Genomic DNA, 19,145 nt, shown 5'->3' with positions numbered 1-19,145 from the left:
GGAGAAAGCTGGATGTGCAGATAGGGGTTCTCACGCACACTGCTCCGGACTCAAGTCTAGTCTAAATTTGAATAGCTTAAAAAACCCAAACGCCGGGCATGGCGGCTCACGCCTGTAATCCCAGCACTTTGGGAGACCGAGGAGGGCGGATCACGAGGTCAGGAGTTCAAGACCAGCCTAACCAACATATTAAAACCCCATCTGTACTAAAAATACAAAAATTAGCTGGGCATGGTGGCGCGTGCCAGTAATCCCAGCTACTCCGGAGGCTGAGGCAGGAGAATCGCTTGAGCCGGGAGGAGGAGGTTGCAGTGAGCCGAAATCAAGCCACTGCACTCCAGTCTGGGCTACAGAGCGAGACTCCCGTCTCAAAAACAACAACAAAAAAACCCCAAATGCCAGGCTTTCCTACTCCACCCCCCACGACTCAGCAGGAGAAACACTCACTCTCCTGAGGATTCCTCCTAAAACCTTTTATCATACTGGCCGGGAGGGCGCGGTGGCTCACGCCTGCAGTTCCAGGACTTTGGGAGGCCGAGGTAGGCGAATCACGAGGTCAGGAGTTCGAGACTGGCCTGGCCAACATGGCGAAATCCTGTCTCTACTAAAAATACAAAAATTAGCCGGGCTTGGTGGCGGGCACCTGTAATCCCAGCTACTCCGGAGGCTGAGGCAGGAGAATCGCTTCAACCCAGGAGATCACGGGTGAGCCGAGATCACGCCACTGCACTCCAGCCTGGGGGACAGAGCAAGACTCCGTCTCAAAAATAAATAAATAAATAATAATAATAAAAAAAATTATACTGAGTCTGGCCTAAATAAGCATATCTGAAAAGGACGCAGAATTAATTGATCCTAAATCCAGTTGCCAGTAGCAAGTCTTTATTTAGCACCCATAGGGTACAGAGCACCATATAAGATGAGGTTTTCAGTGAATCTAACAAATAGGTAGAGAATATAAATGCATATACTTATAGTTAAAAAATAGTTGTTCTGGAAAAAAGACATATAATAGTTGGTGGTTTGCTGAGGAATTAATCAAAGGAAAACTGGAGGTCTTCCACTTTCAGCAGGTTGTAAAGAAGAAGACTGCCAACTAGGGATAGCAGAAGAGAGAAACATTAAAAAGGACAATTTGTATAGTCTTGACAACTATGAAATGAATTGCAGAAGAGTGTGGAGTCTGCAAAACAGGGAAGTGAGCAGACCCTAGCAGCCAATTATTATTATTATTATTATTATTTTGCCTTCCACGCAGGAGGATGGAAGAGTATTTCTTGTAGGCCAAAATGAAAGGCCCTAAAGAGACTGACATTAGGGTGTTCCCCAGCAAAATAGCTCAGGTAGGTCATAGAAAAACAAACAGCCCTTTACCACACACTCAGTTTACAGTAAGCTTTTTGGTGTTCCACACTTAAATATGAGTAGACTACCAAGACCATTAACTCTGAGGAAAGCCTGTAATGTGAATGAGACCAAAACAAACATATAGGGGAAACCAAGAAACAAACTCTGGAGGACACAGATTATGCAGAAAGAATATAGAGATGCATGCATGTGTATGTATACGTGTGTGCATATACATACATAAACATACAAACATCTTCAAAGAGATAAAATACTGCAACTATGAGCCAAAATAGGATGCTATTAAAAAAATATTCAGAGAAGGGGAGCTCTTAGAAATTAAAAATATGAGACAATATGAGTCTAGAAAAATAAAATGCAACAGATGAACTGGAAGATTAAATTGAGAAATGGTCCTAGGAAAAGGTCTTAGCAAGAAGACAGACCTGAAAGTTAAGAGAAAAGGTAGGAAAATTAGAGATCAAACTCTGGAGGTCTAACATCTGGAAAAAAAAGAGAGAAGAGATGGGAAATCATTAGTTTCAGACTGAATGATCCCACCAGGCACCTACTACAAAGGATGAAAATGGACTCTTAACAGGGACAGAACATTGAGACAAAGATAAACCTATAAGCTTCAAGAGAGATAAAAACAGATTATGCAAAAGAGAAGGAACAGAATGGCATTCGATTTCCAGTAGTCACCCTGGAAGCCAGAAGACAGTACATTTTCAGACTCCACAGCAGCAGCACTGAAAGCTAGCAGATGTCTTCAAAACTGGGCATGGAGACCACTAAATAATTCTATACCTTGCCAACCAAAACAGCAATCAAGTATAAGGGTAAAATAAAGACATTGTCAAACACACAGAGATTCAAAACATTTACTTCTCATTTTTCCTTTTCAAAAGCTATTAGAAGAGCTTTACCAATATGTGGAAGAGTAAACCAAGGAAAAGGAAAATAATGGGATCTAACTGGAAACAGATCTGACATAAGAGACAAAGTGAATCTCTGGGGTACTGATGGAAGATGATAGCTATGAACAGTCCAGACTAAAGCACATTAAGATTTTAGGAGAAATTTCTCCAAGATAAAACTGACAGAATATCTCATATTCCTAAAGGTCAAATGGACTCCACAGGCAGAGCTCAAGGAAATACTGACTGATCCATAATATTCTCTTTTGCACAAAAATAGTTCCTGTACTGATCCAAGTTCCCCCCCCCCCCCCACTTCATTTTAGTGCATTGCCTGAAATTCCTGCATCTCTACGGTGAATAAATGGATTTCTCAACTTTCCTCTTCTGTAGGTTGCTGGGCTGTTTTGCTCCTTTCCCTAGCTGTCTGGTTTCCCAGTCTGCTTGGCCTTCCCAGTCCCCTTTTCCAATAGATGATTAGGGCCAAGTAACCTATGGTAAAGTGCTTATTCTTTCCCTTTTTTCTGTAAAAAAAAAAAAAAAAAAAAAAATTTGCAAATCATGCCCAGGAGATACCAAGGGGCTGTTTCAGATTTCACAGTTCAGAATTGTTTTCGCACGTGTGTGTGTGTGAGTGCTGTGTTGTTTTTTGGAGACCAGGTCTTGCTCTATTGCCTAGTCTGGAAGTACTATGGTGAAATCACATCTCATTGCAGCCTTGACCTTCCGAGCTCAAATGATCCTCCCACCTCACTCCTGAGTAGCTGGGACTACAGGCACATGCCATCATGTCAGGCTAATTTTTGCATTTTTTGTAGAGACAGGGTTTTGCCATGTTGCCCAAGCTGGTCTCAAACCCCTAGGCTCAAGTAATACGCCTGCCTCGGCCTCTCAAAGTATTGGGATTACAGGTGTGAGCCACCATGCCTGGCCTTCTTGTGCTTTTTAAGTGAAATTTTTGCCCAGCCCAATTACTTCTGGCCTAAATAAGCCAAGTTTGACTACTTTCTAGGTTTCCTTTTCAATAACTGTATCTCTAACTCTACCTAGAACAAAAATATTCAAGTTCCTCCAGGTTTCTATTCCCTCTTGTCCTATCTTTTTGTACTGAAAGAGTAGAGAAAATCTGTGGAAAAGAAGATTCATTTCAAAGAGTTTGCCAGAATCTTACTTACAGAAGAGGTTCTCCCTCTCTTCACTCACATGGTTGATGGGACAGTGTTTTATGGATCCAGATATTGCTTCTCCAACAAGTGTTAAAATACTTGGGAGTAACATGCATAAAATTAGTTCCTCAGGCGCTGTTGCCCACCTTGTAGCTCATAATGGTAAATGATTTGCCAGGAATTAAAAATCAATTTTGTAGGTAAAAATGTGAAATTTAGCTCTCCGGGGGGGGGGGGGCATGAACTAAAAGGTAACAGTCACAAAGCAATTAGAAACAGCTGAGTTCTGTTATGACATTTGTTTCTCTTAATATATAATTTGTAAATAAATTATAAGTTGTACAGTGGTATTTCATGTAAAATATACACTTCTATCCTACTCATGTAAAGTAGCACAGCAGTGAATGAGATACCCTATGTGTATGAAAATGTCCTAATTGTGTTCTTGGAATTTCTAAGTCACACAAATAAAATCTGAAATAAAATATGAACCCCATGACAAAGGAAAACGGAGGGGAATTACCTTGATGGACCTAGACCTTCTTTTGCATGGCTTTAATTTCAGCCTAATAAGCTAATTTCACAAACAGGCGTTAGCTACATATTTATAATATTTTTTTTCTACATTTATTAACCCCACATTGGCAGAAGATTTCCTTCTCAGGCACAGTCCCAGCTTCATAACCATAATCCCATGTTAGCTCTGTTCTTGCTTTCACATACCTAGAAAGCAGAAATTTGAAAAGAATCATAAAATACCCTAAATAACTACCAATGAACCAAATTATATCAATTTTCATATTAACATTAACCATCCTCAAAAATATGATCTATTCTCTCACCTGACACCCACCAATTAGGAATGACCTTTTATTAAGAATAACCATTTGAGTTTTATTTCAAATCTACTAAAATGTTAAGCAGGAACCTATCAATATGAGGAAGGAAGTATATTTTGCCAACAGTGGGACCCAGTCATGTGTTGAGGCCTGCAGTGTGGAAGTAGCTGGGGAATGGCTCTGAATTAAAAACTATGTAGCACTCTGCATCATTCATCCCGAGTGGAACTGGGTGATACCTGATATCTTCAGTCCTTTCAGGCATTCATTCTAAGTGGGAATAAGAGTTGAAATTTCAGGTGTTCAAAATCATTTTTTTTTTTTTTTTGAGACGGAGTCTCGCTCTGTCACCCAGGCTGGAGTGCAGTGGCCGGATCTCAGCTCACTGCAACCTCCGCCTCCCGGGTTTACGCCATTCTCCTGCCTCAGCCTCCCGACAGGCTGGAACTACAGGCGCCCGCCACCTCGCCCGGCTAGTTTTTTGTATTTTTTAGTAGAGATGGGGTTTCACCGGGTTAGCCAGGATGGTCTCCATCTCCTGACCTCGTGATCCCCCCGTCTCGGCCTCCCAAAGTGCTAGGATTACAGGCTTGAGCCACCGCACCCGGCCTCAAAATCTTATTGAATAGGAACAGTTTAGGATAATTGAATATTCTACAGTACCAGATATTTGGGGCTATAGTATATATCTTCTTTAAAATATTTTTATATTGTAATTATCAGTTTTTGAGACAGGGTTCAAACTCTACCTCTTGGACTCAAGTGATCCTCCCACCCCAGCTTCCCGAGTAGCTGGCCACCACACCTGGCGAACTTTTTGTATTTTTTTTAGTAAAGACAGGGTCTCGGCATGTGGCCCAGGCTGGTTTCAAACTCCTGAGCTCAAGCAATCTCCCCGCCTTGGCCTCCCAAAGTGCTGGGATTACAGGTATGAGCCATGGCACTCAGTCCTCTATTGTTATTTTTAAAGTCACAATTTCCTCAGAATTAAGTAAGCAAAATCAATTTCAAACCTGTTGGTGAAGAATGCCACCAGTGGAAAATTCCTGTTGTGTGTTTCTACAAAAACATTCTGTACCAAGAGATTTGGGCAACAACTATGCTGTTAAATAAAAATAAACACAAAGGTTAGAAATAGCATAAAGTCTGATGCCTTGTGCTTTTGCATTAGAATACCATTCTGTTTTTAATATATTACACTGACTTTGTTCTTTTTTTGTTAATGTATAAAATATCACAGCTGCTGTTAATAGTGGGAACCCATTCAGAAAAGCCCTGTTCTGACACTTTTATATGTTGCTGTTAGAAATGCAAAAATGGGACAAATCCCTATAAAATATATCAAAATTTATCATTATTATAAATGCATTTGTCTTTTGATTCTGCAATCTCATATCTAGAATTGTATTCCACAGATTCATCTGCATATGTTTCCATGTGTAAAATTATTCATTGAGCATTGTTTTTAATGTTAAAGGTTTGGAAATAACCCAAATATTTGCCTAAAGTGGATTGGTTGAATAAACTTTGGTACACAATAGAATTCTATGTGGCTATAAACAAAAGTGTACAAATAAAAAGAATGAGCAGCTCTGGGTATTAATATGGAAAGATTGCCACGATATACTTTTTTTTTTTTTTTTGAGACGGAGTCTCACTCTGTCGCCCAGGCTGGAGTGCAGCGGCATGATCTTGGCTCACTGCAACCTCCACCTCCCGGGTTCAAGTGATTCTCATGCCTCAGCCTCCCAAGTAGCTGGGATTATAGGCATGTGCCACAACATCTGGCTAATTTTTTTTTTTTTTGTATTTTTAGCAGTGACAGGGTTTCACTATGTTGGCCAGGCTGGTCTTGAACTTCTGACCTCAAGTGATCCACCTGCCTCAGCTTCCCAAAGTGCTGGGATTACAGGCATGAGCCACCACACCTGGCCCAATATACTGTTAATCTGAAAAACAAAGTATAGAACAGTGAATATAATATGCTATGTTTTATGGTAAAAAAAAAAAAAAAGCGGGGGGGGATGGGGGGCGGGAGAAATAAGGCCAGGTGCGGTGGCTCACACCTGTAATCCCAGCACTTTGGGAGGCCAAAGCGGGCAGATCACTTGAGGTCAGGAGTTTGAGACCAGCCTGGCCAACATGGTGAAACTGTATCTCTACTAAAAATACAAAAGTTAGCCAGGCATGGTGGTGCACACCTGTAATCTCAGCTACTCAGGAGGCTGATGGGGAGAATCGCTTGAACCCAGGAGGCAGAGATTGCAGTGAGCCGAGATCGTACCACCGCACTCCAGCCCGGTGAAAGAGCGAGACTCAGTCTCAAAAAAAAAAAAAGAATAAAAATGATGACCTAAAGAGAGAAGGTGGAGTGGGGGCATGGGAATGGGAGCACAGTACTTCTCAAGGTATGGCTTTTGTTTTTTCTTTTTTTTAACAAAAAGTTTTCACAAAGTAAGTTTAACATGAAGATGTACAGAATCTAATGTTTACTTCACTGTAACAAACAAGCCTTTTGGAGAGGAGATATTGTAAGCAACGAGTTTCGCTGCTGAAGACAGCCATTATGTAGCTTCGTTTCAAGGCTTCTAAAAAGATGATACCATTTACTCATATTAGCACTATTCCAGTATTGCTCTGTTGCCCACTAGCTGCCAGCTCCACACATTCATCATGGGATTCATTAATGCCTGTAATTTCAGCTACTCAGGAGGCTGAAGCATGAGAATCGCTTGAACCCCAGAAGTGGAGGTTGCAGTGAGCCAAGATTGTGCCACTGGTGACACAGTGAAACTCCATCTCAAAACAAACAAACCAACCCCCAAAAACAGTATATTGTGGCAATCTTTCCATATTAATACACCATTAAATCCCTGCAGTATTCTTTGGACATATCTGCCACCATTTAATTTCACTGATAACTTCCTATCCATACATTTTTTTCAACTCAGGTAAATGAGCTTATTTAAATCTGATATATTTAAATACTTTTCTTATACACCATTTCTTACAGTTTTTAAAAAGCAAATGTTTACTATGTGTTGACACTGTTCTAAGCACTTTATTATAATTCATTAGATTCTCATAACATCCTGAGACAGTTATCATTTGTCCCCATGTTACAGAGGTAGAAAATGATGTATCAGAGGTCAAGTAAAACATCCAACAGTATACAAGTGGAGGACTGGAATTCTAACCAGATGGTCTGACTTTAGAGTCTGTTTATCTTATTTTCCTCATAATTATGTTAAGTAGCATAGAAAAACAGTTGTTCAGAAATAGGAATCTCAGCCCTTATACTCACATTAAGGAAGCGGCCGACATTTCCTTCTTTTGTGGCATCCAATAAAAACACATTCCCTTTGTTGAACTTTGTTAGAGAATCAGATGAAGTGTTCTTGGTTTCACTTAGCAATTCTTCATCACAAAAGACCTGCTGTTTTTGACATGCTGTAGATCGTCCCTCTTGGGGTTTCTGTATTTGAACCTCAACTGCCTTTTTAATATTCTGATTATCCAATGTGGTCGCCTGGTTACATCTGCTCCTTGGTGGAGTTTCTTCTCTACATTTAGTTATATCTATCACATCTGATTCAGTCAGCAGATTATCTTCAAAATCATCAACATGGTTTGAACTTGAGTCCTCTAATAGATATTTTGGAAGGAAACATTAGGAAATATACTTGCTGAGCAATAGTGCTGAAATTAACAACACTAATTAGATGCTAGGTGCTTTAATTATCAATCCTTACAATGTGTTAGGCAGGTAGTATTAATTATATAAAGGAAACTTTGAGTCTCTGAGGGATTAAGGAATTCATCTGACCCACAATAATGAGAACTGCGGTAACAAACCCAGAAATGTTTGAATCCCAAAGTCTGCCTTCTCTCTACTACGTAAAAATGCCTTTTTATGAATCTACATCTTGCTTCTTCATTACTATATTTAATCTCTACTCTTAATAAAAACTGACTTTCTTCTCTTTAATTCTGGAATCTGCACTTAAGTATATTCTAAACAAATGTAACAGAGTGGGTGTTTTGGAGGCACTCTAGGCCTTTACGCTGCCAATAAAAGGTCTAACTCTGACAGAGTCACCTTCCACAAGTCCCAGCAGTGACAACTGTATTGCTAGGGGTTTTGCACATATTAGTGTTTGGTGTTTTACTAGATGACCATTCAATAATTACACTTTTGTAAACAATAATCCTTTAAAAGCAGATGCACTGCTTAATCGTTTTTCTTATCCAATAAGGAAAATAGTTTTTTGAAAGTATTCAAAAGTATGAATATGGCTGGGCTTGGTGGCTCACGCCTGTAATCCCAGCACTTTGGGAGGCCAAGGCAGGAGGATGCTTGAGGCCAAGAATTCAAGACCAGCCTGGGCAACAAAGTGAGATCCCATCTCTACAAAAAAATTAAAAAAAAAAAAGAAATTAGCCAACAAGGGGGTGTGTGACTGTAGTTCTGGTTGCTCAGGAGACTGAGGTGGGAGGACTGTTTGAGCCCAGGAACTGGAAGGTACAGGGAGCTATGATCCCACCACTGCACTCCAGCTTGGGTAACAGAACGAGTCGCTGTCTCTCTTAAAAAAAAAAAAAAGGTATGAATGTATGTCAGATGGAGTAAGTATAAATTACTTATTTTAAAAGAGCCACAAAGCTACTTGGACCACCTAATTCAATGGCACAAAGATATTATACCTGTTTAAAATTAAGGCTCTTAATTTAATCATCACTGTTGTTGCTGGCTGCTGTTCCTACATGTACTCATATTTTAATCATGGGTTACATGTAAGCCATAATACAACTCTGGATTTTTTTATACAAAAAGTACATAGCTGTTGACTTTTAGAGTACCCACTATATATATTGTAGTACTCAATGAAAAGGGCAAAAGAACCAAAAGCAACGGTATGCATTGTGGCTCACATGCATGATAAAATAAATATAATACACAAAATCCCCTTTCTCGATAAACCTTTTCTATCAAGGAACTGCCATGTCTCCTCCAATCTCCATCCTTTAATATTAGGTGGAGAGCTGGGGTTGCAGGGGAGAAGAGGCAGCAGTGGCTCACCAATTCTTCACAAATGGACATGTCTCAGCAATGTCTCCTTGTGAAGGACACAGTGAAATGCAAAAGTACCAAAAATAAGGTTTGTTCAGTTGTAATATTAACTACGGCAAGGACTAGTAACTCTGAAACACAAGGACTCAGAGTGGCAATATTTTAGCCTTTTGCCAGAGTCATGCTGAGTATGCTCTGTGGCAGTATTGGCTAGGCAACTGCAGGAGAGTGATGTGTGTTTATTTTTAAAGCCATCTACAAAGAGTTTGAAAGTGGCTGCTTTGCACAACGGTTCCAAAGCCATGGACAACACCTGTACACCACAGAGAGTCAGAGTTGTCCGGCTCACCCCTCTTGCCATGCATCAAGTCACTACTGGTAATGAGACCAGAGGCCAGCAAAGTTCTTCTGTAGAAGGCAAAATAGCAAATATTTTAGGCTTTGCTGGCCATGTGGTTTCTATTGTGATTATTCAACTCTTATTGTAATGTTGAAGCAGACAATATGTAATGCAAACTGGCTGTATTCCAATAAAACTTACATTTTATTTTTTTTGGGACAGGGTGTTGCTCTATCGCCCAGGCTGCAGTGCAGTGGCACAATCATAGTTCACTGTAACCTCAAACTACTGACCTCAACAATCCTCCCACCTCAGCCCCCTGAGTAGCTAAGACCACAGGTGTGCACCACCACACCTGGCTATTTCTTTGTTGTTGCTGAGACAAGATCTTGCTACATTGCCCAGACTCATGGCCTCAAGCAGCCCTCCTCCTGCCTTGGCCTCCCAAAGTGCTGAGATTACAGGCGTGAGCTACTGCACCTGGCCAAAACTTTATTTCTGGACACTAAAATTGTAATTTCATGTAATTTTCAAGTGTCAAAATATTATCGCCTTCTGATTTTTTTCAACTATTTAAAAATGTAAAAATCATTCTTAGCTCACATGCCATACTGAACAGGTAGAGGGCCAGATTTGGCTCACAAACAATAGTTTGCTGATGTCTTATGTAGACAAGTTGTAACCTTTCTGACAAATGCAGCATGTTTATTATGGAATCTAAGAAAATGAGCTACAGGTATTGAGCAAGAGACAGAGAAACAGGCAGAAAAGGTAGGCATTCACAGAAGAAACAAAGCCTACTTTGTGCTCCCTTGGTTTTAGAGTTCAGATGCTCTCGGGGTGGTTTAAATCCATCATTATCTTCTGGAGTGACAGACTCCGAGGAAACAAATTCCTTAAAAAAACAAGGAAGATGTCTTTACTTTCCAGGTCAGGCAAAAGTATTTAGCAGTTAGGCCTCTTTTATCAAGTGTCAATCATCATAGGCCATATGTACTAGATTCGTTTTGAAAGCCTCAAAGCTGATATCATAAGGAGTCTTTAGACTAATGGAGGCAAAATGTGTCATCCCCTTTGACTGTGTTCTACTTCTAGGTGCTTTATTAAGCCACAGTTATAAAGACTGTCAAGAAATTCTTTGGGAATTAAAATCTTAATGCATCTGTCTGTATCCCTCAATTCTAATCATCCTCAGTACTGAGAAAGTGTTATTACTAGATTATAAATTTGGCTTCAACTGTAAGTTGTGTAAAGATGAAAAATACTCATTGGCTACTCTCTACCTCAAAGAAAGGTTAACGAATTTGATAGTGCTTATGCATTGTAGACACTGCAGTCACTTTAAGTAGTAATGATAACTTTAAAAGAGGGGTATACGCTCAGCACAATGCTTGACAACCAACTAAGTGTTCAATACACATTGACCATATAATTATTATGAAAGTTTTCAGTATGTGAATGGTCAACATGTACTGAGCAGTTAGTTGGATGCCAAGCATTATGCTAAGCAAGTTGCTGATGTTTATCTCATTTAATCCTCCTAACTCGGAAACATATACTATTATCTTTTTACAGATAAAAGAAATGTATGTATGGAGATACCACCCAGCTAGCAGGCAGCAGAGCTGGAGGTTAAACCTGGTCTGTGTGACACCATGGCCAATCTTTTCATAATTCTCTGACCCTGAGGTAGCTACTGTACCATTACCAGGCAGAGGTCAAATATTTGCATAACACCTAGAGAAGAGTTTTTACTTTTCATCAACAAGCCCTAAAGTAAGCTACCATCATGTCTCTCTCTGTTCTCTTTTCTCTTTCTCTGCTTCTATGTTTCAGTCTCTGACTAATCTTAGTTCACAATGCAAAGGGTATCCTCAGAGGCTACAATGTAAAATATTGTTTTCTGGATGATTCTTTCCTAAAATTGCATCTCTTCTTTCTCATACATCTTAAAACCTTCGGCCAGGCACAGTGGCTCATGCCTCTAATCCCAGCAATTTGGGAGGCCAAAGTGGGTGGATCACCTGAGGTCAGGAGTTTGAGACCAGCCTGGCCAACATGATGAAAACCCCGTGTCTACTAAAAATACAAAAAATTAGCTGGGCATGGTGGCAGGTGCCTGTAATCTCAGCTACTCGGGAGGCTGAAGCAGGGGAATTGCTTGAACCCAAGAGGCAGAGGTTGCAGTAGGCTGAGATTGCACCATTGCACTCCAGCCTGGGCAACAAGAGTAAAACTCCATCTCAAAACAAAACAAAAACCTTGTTCTCCTTCACCTAAATTACTCTGTCCCTTTTCTTATATATCACTATTAACTCCTAAACACTTTAGCTTCTCCCACAAATTCTCAGAATGGGATACCTATCGATCTCAGTGGAGCACACTGTCAGATCATGACCAGCATTCTCCTCATACAGCCAAGCTGGAAACACGCCAACTGCCGTGGACGATACTAAGTAAATAGAACATGGTCCTAGCATTTCCACAGTCCACCATTTCAAAACAATAAAAGAAATTCTACACACTATAAAGTAACACAAACATTTTGAGCTAAGTAAAGGATAGAAAGGCAATTGTTTATATCTCAGAAGGGCCCCATCAGCTGGGTGCGGTGGCTCACGCTTATAATCCCAGAACTTTGGGAGGCTGAGGCACGACAACTGCTAGAGCTCAGGAGTTGGAGACCAGCCTGGGCAATATAGTGAGACCCCATCTCTACTAAATAAGAGCCGGGCATGGTGCTGTGCACATGTAGTCCCAGCTATTCGGGAGACTGAGGGAGGAGGATTACTCGAGCCCAGGAGATTGTGGCTGCAGTGAGTTGTGACTGTGCCACTACACTCCAGCCTGGGTGACAGAGTGAGACTCTATGTAAAAAAAAAAAAAAGGCCAGGCGCGGTGGCTCACGTCTGTAATCCCACCCAGCACTTTGGGAGGCCAAGGCGGGTGGATCACAAGGTCAAGAGATCAAGACCATCCTGGCTAACACGGTGAGACCCCGTCTCTACTAAAAAAAAAAAAAAAAAAAAAAAAAAAAAAAAAAATTAAAAAAGAAAAGAAGGGTCCCATCTACATTTTGCAGTTTTTTACCATTTTTTTCCCACTGTGTTGAAAAATGGCTGTCTTGGATTCAGGATCTCCAATAACTGAATGATACCGAATTCTTGAAGTATTATCATATTTCGTTTCCCTAAAAAGGAAAAAAAAAATTATTCTGTATCACTAAAAATTCTTTTCATTCTCTTTATTGAAGTATAGATAATATTCATTATTACAGAAATATCCTTAATTATTAGAAATTAACTTAAGTAAGAACATGTATGTTTACTCCTTTCCCCAGAGAAAGTAAATATAATCATACTTTAAACAATTTTTGAAGTACATTTAAAAAAGGAAGAGAACCTATGAAAACTTTTCAGATAAAATGATAGAAAATTTTAAAAAACAGCAAAACTTATGACATCCATAAAAAACCTGACTGAAGTCATATAAGGTAAAATTCCAGAACTGGAACACTGAGGATAGTACATTGGCTACATTTTTAAATGTCCTGGATTTCTCAGTGTTAGACTTAACAACTTTGAAGCAAAATGATAAATACAAATGAGGAGAAAAGAAAGAAAGAGGGGAAGCAAAATGAACCAACTGATTGATAATTTAGATTTACTCTGAGTTCTTCAGCTGTTACTTACATAGTAAGCTCCTTGGGATTATTACTGAACTTTGGTGGACATTTCTCAATTTTAGCAGTTCTTGGATGTGTTTCCAATCCTAATGGGAGAACTTCAACTTCACAATCTGAACACGCAACTTCTAATTTCCTCTTTTTTGAAAATATATTTTTCATAGTATTCTCATCTTTCCCATTTTCATCAATACCATTAGATTTTTCAGTGTTAGCTCTGCTTAGTAATCTTCCTAAAAGGAAAATGTTAAAGAGTTTGAACAACACAGAAGATAATTGCTAACAATAAATAGACATCTGTATTTCGACTCCATGACTAAAGAACCCATACGTTTTACAATGAAGATAAACACATTAACTCATCCTACAAAACTGTTGCAAGACAAAGACCAATGTGATATTTCTTATCTTCTAGTATATGAAAAAACAGGGTATCTAAAAAAAACCATCTGTCTGTTTTGGTAAAATACAAAAGAGAAGAGATTTAGCTACAATGATCCAAAACAAAGATATGGATCAGAAAATACCCTAGAAAATTAGAGATGACCTCTAGTCATAAAATTGTAGCTTTTGTCTAGTTAAAAAGGCTTTATCATCTGAAACTTACAATTTTTAACAAAAGTACCTGTTTAAATATGTGGTGATATGTTCCTAGTGTTGTCATATTAAGTTCTGCATAACACTAAAATCTTAAAGTTTATGCATTTTCTTTCAAGGGATTCAATATTATAATTGCCAAGTCCAAATTAATAGCAGGATATTCTTACCCATCATTAGGTCAGAGACATATCTTAGGTATATTTTCTAGCAACAACGATAAAACCAATGATACTTCCTGGACACTGCTTGGCATTTTACAGGTAGCTTTCATCCAACAGTTATTTTGAGAAGTATGAGAGATGAATGTCTAGGCAGGCTGTGTAGAATGTGGATCTGTAAGTGGGGAGTGGCAGGGATCCATATGTGTGACTACTCTGAATTCAGATAACTCTGCAAGCTTTTTCTTGCCCTCCCTGATGTGAACCTGACATTTCTTTTCTTTTCTTTTTTAAGCACTTGGTCATGTAAACAGATAAACCTGATTTTTTCAGAAGAGTAATTTTCAGAACCTGGTTGTTCTGTTCTAGCTAGCTGCTAGAACTAAGTCAAGGACAATTCCTTTAGACTGGCTCTAAAGCCGTGTTTCCCAAACTTTCTCACATAAGGATGTGCACAGAAAATAAGGGGTTTTGCCTGACATGATGGAGGTAAATGTGTAAGACTACCGAAGACTGATGTGTTTGGTCCTGGGGGCTGTGGCTCTAAAGAATCAGTAATTGCATGACTGTAACACACTGCTCAGGAAGTTTTGCTCTGCGGCATGGACAACTCTCTGCAGTCCCCAAAATAGAGTGAGTTGCCTAAAGTCACTGACTGAATTATAACATGCAGATATTACATAATTAACTTGTTAAATTCTAATAATAGCTCAAAACATTGAATAAGAAAGTTTTTGACTGGTAATCTTTACCTTGGCAAGCTAGTCATCTAGTTTTTTCACTTTTAAAAAGTTTTCTTCCCTTACCCCAAAGTACCTGTAGCCATGCGGACAAAACAAATGTGCCTTGGACATAACAAGCCCTCACACAAAAACCCGTGTCATCTCTGAACCTTTCTTTTCTTGAAGAAAGTACCTCCTAAGCATCTCATCTTTTTAGTGCTCAAGTTCCCAGTTCATCTGCCTTTCTCTGATGTTCCTTTTAGATACTGTTACTCTTTACCTTGTTGTAAGCTCTCAACGGCCCTGGCTAGGAAAATGGATATTCAGAAAAGAGGATCCTACCCTAGAATGATTTTAAAATAAACCTTTGCTTTACCTGAATAAATGCAAACAAACGTCCCTCTGTCAATGTCATCTAGGCAGCGTACACCCCATCCCTTCTGCTCAGTTTTGAACACCTGTAGCCTCACTTGAGGACCATGTTGGACAACACGGTTTTGACACAACTGTCGATTACATTTGCACAACAGGCTGCATTCATAAATGCTGTCAACAAAATATGCAAAAGAGAAAAACAGACACCTCATAAAGCAAAAAGCAGTTTATTGCCACTTCACTGGCACTGACAACTACTGAGGGAAGCAGGCTAAATGTGAAAGCTCTTAGAGATAGGGTGCCTGGGTTCCCATCACAGCTTCCACATTTACTAGCTGTATTATCTTGGATGAGTTATTTAACTTCTCTGTACTTTATCTTTGCATTTTTAAAATGGAGATTATATGACAGTACCTCCCTTATAGAGCTGCTTTGTGAAGATAAAGTGAGTCAGTACCTTGAAAGGTTGAAAATTCCCAATTCTCAAATGAGTTCTAAACAGCGTATTTTTAAATGGAGAAATGGCTGCCCAAAGTAGGCTGATCCTACAGGGGTAAGAGCCAGTCTCAAAGCAGATGAGTGTTCGAGTACACTCCGCATGATGTATGTGTGGTCTCTGACTACCATTTCCATGAACAATATACAGGATTTTTATTCCTTAATAATTTAGATTTTTGGTATTGGAACCAAATTAAACTAGATATAACATCTATATGATTTTAGACCACAATAAAAGGTACCCACCTTCAAAGATATACACACCCTGCAACAAATCCTCAAGGTACCTTACCCAGTAGGAATCTGTCTCTGTAGTCTTTTATATTTATATCCAGTGGTTATTTTGTCACTTGACAAGGGGGAAGTTTTGGCATTCCTTGCTGTCAATTGAAGACATGCACATTTTGTTCTAAAAGGAAGGCAGTGGTTGGAGAAAGAATGAAAAAGCACCAAGTTAAGTCAAGAGACTGTCTTGATAAAAGTGTAAATGATGTAATAAAAGATGCAATAGCATTTAGAATAGTTTGGCTCATGAACACTATGAGCTTTTTCCCTACACAGATCTCTTTGAAAGACAATACCTCCCAAAAGTTTATAAATAATTGTAAACTGCACTGCATCTCTATTTGCTCATAAAATACTTAACTATATGAGTTTAGCTTTTAAAAATCAATTCCTTTAATTTCACTGTTCAGCACAGAAGTTTGTTTGTGAGAATTCTGCTAGTTCTGCTCTTTTACAATGGATAAACTTAAATATGTCAAATTTGTAAGGATGTAGTTTTGCAGATGTCTTAAGTTCTCTCTCACTCCAGTGACACAGAAACAGACTGGGGAGATTGACGCTATTATTGAATCCTTTTTTCATACTGTTGCGAGGCAGGAAGCTTGCAACCATAAAACTTTATGTACTTTCCCCTCTATTCAGATGATTAACTAATTTGATAGGGAACCATAATTTGATACAAAGTAAGGAACTTGGGGACTCTAGCTGTATAACTAGGTAAGTGACTGCTGATGAGCTGGTTAAAATCTCTGGATCTTAGTTTCCTTTGCTGAACAAGTGACTTTAAGGTCTTTTCCTCTATGATTCTCTTCTGTATTTTCTCTATTAATTCATACACATCAGAATGGTGGCTGCTTGTTTGCAAGAGAAAAGAACAATGACAACAATCAACAAATTCATTAATTTGGATTCTGTTTACAGATATGAAAATCTGTAATTGTTTTCTCCCATGTGATTTTGTGTGCAAAGTTTAAAAAGTACAGAACAATACAGTACAGAAAAATACAGATAATAAACATCCATATTTTCACCATCCAGAATTAGTTGTCAGCATTTTATCTAGTTCTTTTCCCTGTATATATAATTTAAAATATACACACCACATATACACCACATATGCATGGTCTTCTTAAAAAAAGTTAAAAAGTAAAACATTACAGATATAACTAAACTCTTTCAAGAGATTTAGTGTGGCATCCTTTATGCTTTTATATACACATGTATCTACAAACAATACATTGTGTGTTTTTCATTACAAAAAAATTTACTATAGGTATTATTCTATAACTTGCTTTTTTTTGTTCAGTATAATGTTTTTGAGACCCATCCATGCTATATACAAATCTAGTTAATTCCTTTTAACTTTTCTACAGGATTAGGTATTGCTCACTTCATATACAATTAAGTTAATAGTTTTTCTTTTCTTTTTGGAGAAGGAGTCTCACTCTGTTGCCCAGGCTGGAGTGCAGTGGCGCAATCTCGGCTCACTGCAGCCTTGACCTCCCTGGACTCAGGTGATCCTCCCACCTCAGACTCTTGAGTAGCTGGGACTACAAGTGCGTCCCACCACGCTGGGCTAACTTTTGTATTTTTGTAGAGATGGGGTTTCGCTAGGTTGCCCAGGCTGGTCTCGAACTCCTGGGCTCAAATGATGTTCCTACCTTAGTTTCCCAAAGAGCTAGGATTACAGGTATGAGCCACTGTGCCCAGCCTCTTGGGACAGTTTAATTATACCTGTTTTAAAATCCCTTTCAATTAGATTCAACATTTATCTCTGATTCCTCAGGTGTGAATTCTCTCTTCTTGTCGGGATTCATGCTGCCTTCGTGGTCCTAAACATCGTTGCGTGGGTGCTTTAAATGTTTGTTTGAAATCATACCTTCTGTGGGGTTTAGTCCTTTGTGCTGCTCTACGTTGGGTGCCTTCTCTAACGCTTTGGCTCTGACCCTATTGGTTTTACAGCTGTTAACAAGGTTTTCATTAATACAGTTCCAGGCCCTGTGAGATACTGGCCTAGTTCCCAGTCTTGTGCAGGTAGGTACCTGTTTCTATTCCTTTGGAGAGCCAAGTCCCCAGATGAGGTAGTTGGGTTACATTTAGAGGTAATCTTTACAAAATAAAATACATATTTTTAAACAGAATAAAACAGTGCACTGAGAGGTTTTCTCTATGAGAGGCCTCAAGGAACTGAGCCAAACTGAGGTAACAGTAGATATAGCTCTCATTTTACACTCCAATTAACTGAGAGGATGGTGAAAACTATTATTATGCTATTTAAATTATTTATCATTCTCTTATTCTTTTTTTGCCAAGTATGGGTAGCTAAATTTGCATTAAATGTACATATAATGCAACACCACTCTATATCTGTATTCCTACAAATGTATGCGTACTACACACCCTTAAAATGGTTTTCAAAGTCTTAATATATTAGAACAGGTTTTCATTTTTTAATGGGATATTAATACTATACTACGATCAAGAAAACACTAGTTATAAGCATCACATTAGCCAGCAAATGATTTTTAAAAGTAAAATGCAACATACAACCCAATGGTTAAGAACATGGGTTCAAATCCTGTCTCTACAATTTGTTCTATGATCTCTCCAAACTGACTTCTCTGAGGCTTAACTTCCTCATGTATAACACTGAGATATTATCTACCTCATGGGTTTTTGTGAAGATTAAGAGAATGAATGTAAAGTACTTGTCACAGTGTCTGGCACTGTTAAATATCATTTGTTGTAATGCTATTGATGATCTCTTAATGTATTAGTACTAGATTAAAGGAAATATGCATCCTTGGAAGAAATAAGTTTCAAATTACCATATTTGGCAAATAATTAGAGGTTTTTTTCCCTACTGCTAGTGAGAGCTCATTTTCCCATTGTAGACTTTTTTTTTTTCTTTCTGGAGACAGGGTCTTGCTTTGTTGTCCAGGCCTCGAATACAGTGTGTGATCACAGCTCACTGCATCCTTGACCTCCTGGGCTCAAGCAGACCTCCTACCCCAGCCTCCAGAGTAGTTGGACTATAGGTGCACACCACCATACCCAGCGAATTTTTAAATTTTTTTGTAAAGATGGGGTTTTGCCATGTTGCCCAGGCTGGTCTCAAACTCCTGTGCTCAAGCTGGCC

At 39.0% G+C, this 19,145-nt stretch overlaps 1 protein-coding gene across 17 annotated transcripts in view; it reads right to left on the bottom strand.

The window, feature by feature from the left end:
• Positions 1-865: 865 nt before the first annotated feature.
• Positions 866-19,145, bottom strand: part of SETDB2 (SET domain bifurcated histone lysine methyltransferase 2) — a 54,650-nt gene continuing 36,370 nt past the window's right edge. For 11 of the 17 annotated variants that reach the window (XM_005585854.4, XM_074022033.1, XM_074022035.1 and 8 more), the window contains 8 exons: positions 16,014-16,130; positions 15,225-15,394; positions 13,376-13,601; positions 12,774-12,873; positions 10,485-10,578; positions 7,577-7,917; positions 5,286-5,374; positions 866-4,156 (listed from right to left, as the gene is read on the bottom strand). In XM_005585854.4, the coding sequence (XP_005585911.3) occupies positions 4,039-4,156; positions 5,286-5,374; positions 7,577-7,917; positions 10,485-10,578; positions 12,774-12,873; positions 13,376-13,601; positions 15,225-15,394; positions 16,014-16,130 (1,255 nt within the window). In that variant the 3' untranslated portion in view covers positions 866-4,038. The remainder of the gene's footprint in view (positions 4,157-5,285; positions 5,375-7,576; positions 7,918-10,484; positions 10,579-12,773; positions 12,874-13,375; positions 13,602-15,224; positions 15,395-16,013; positions 16,131-19,145) is intronic. The other 6 variants (XR_012426959.1, XR_012426957.1, XR_012426958.1 and 3 more) reach the window with 2 other exon arrangements.

The sequence above is a fragment of the Macaca fascicularis genome, chromosome 17, assembly GCF_037993035.2.
Source record: "Macaca fascicularis isolate 582-1 chromosome 17, T2T-MFA8v1.1".
NCBI lineage: Eukaryota > Metazoa > Chordata > Mammalia > Primates > Cercopithecidae > Macaca > Macaca fascicularis.
The sequence above is the reverse complement of the archived record's forward strand: the minus strand, read 5'-3'. Positions and strand labels throughout refer to the sequence as shown.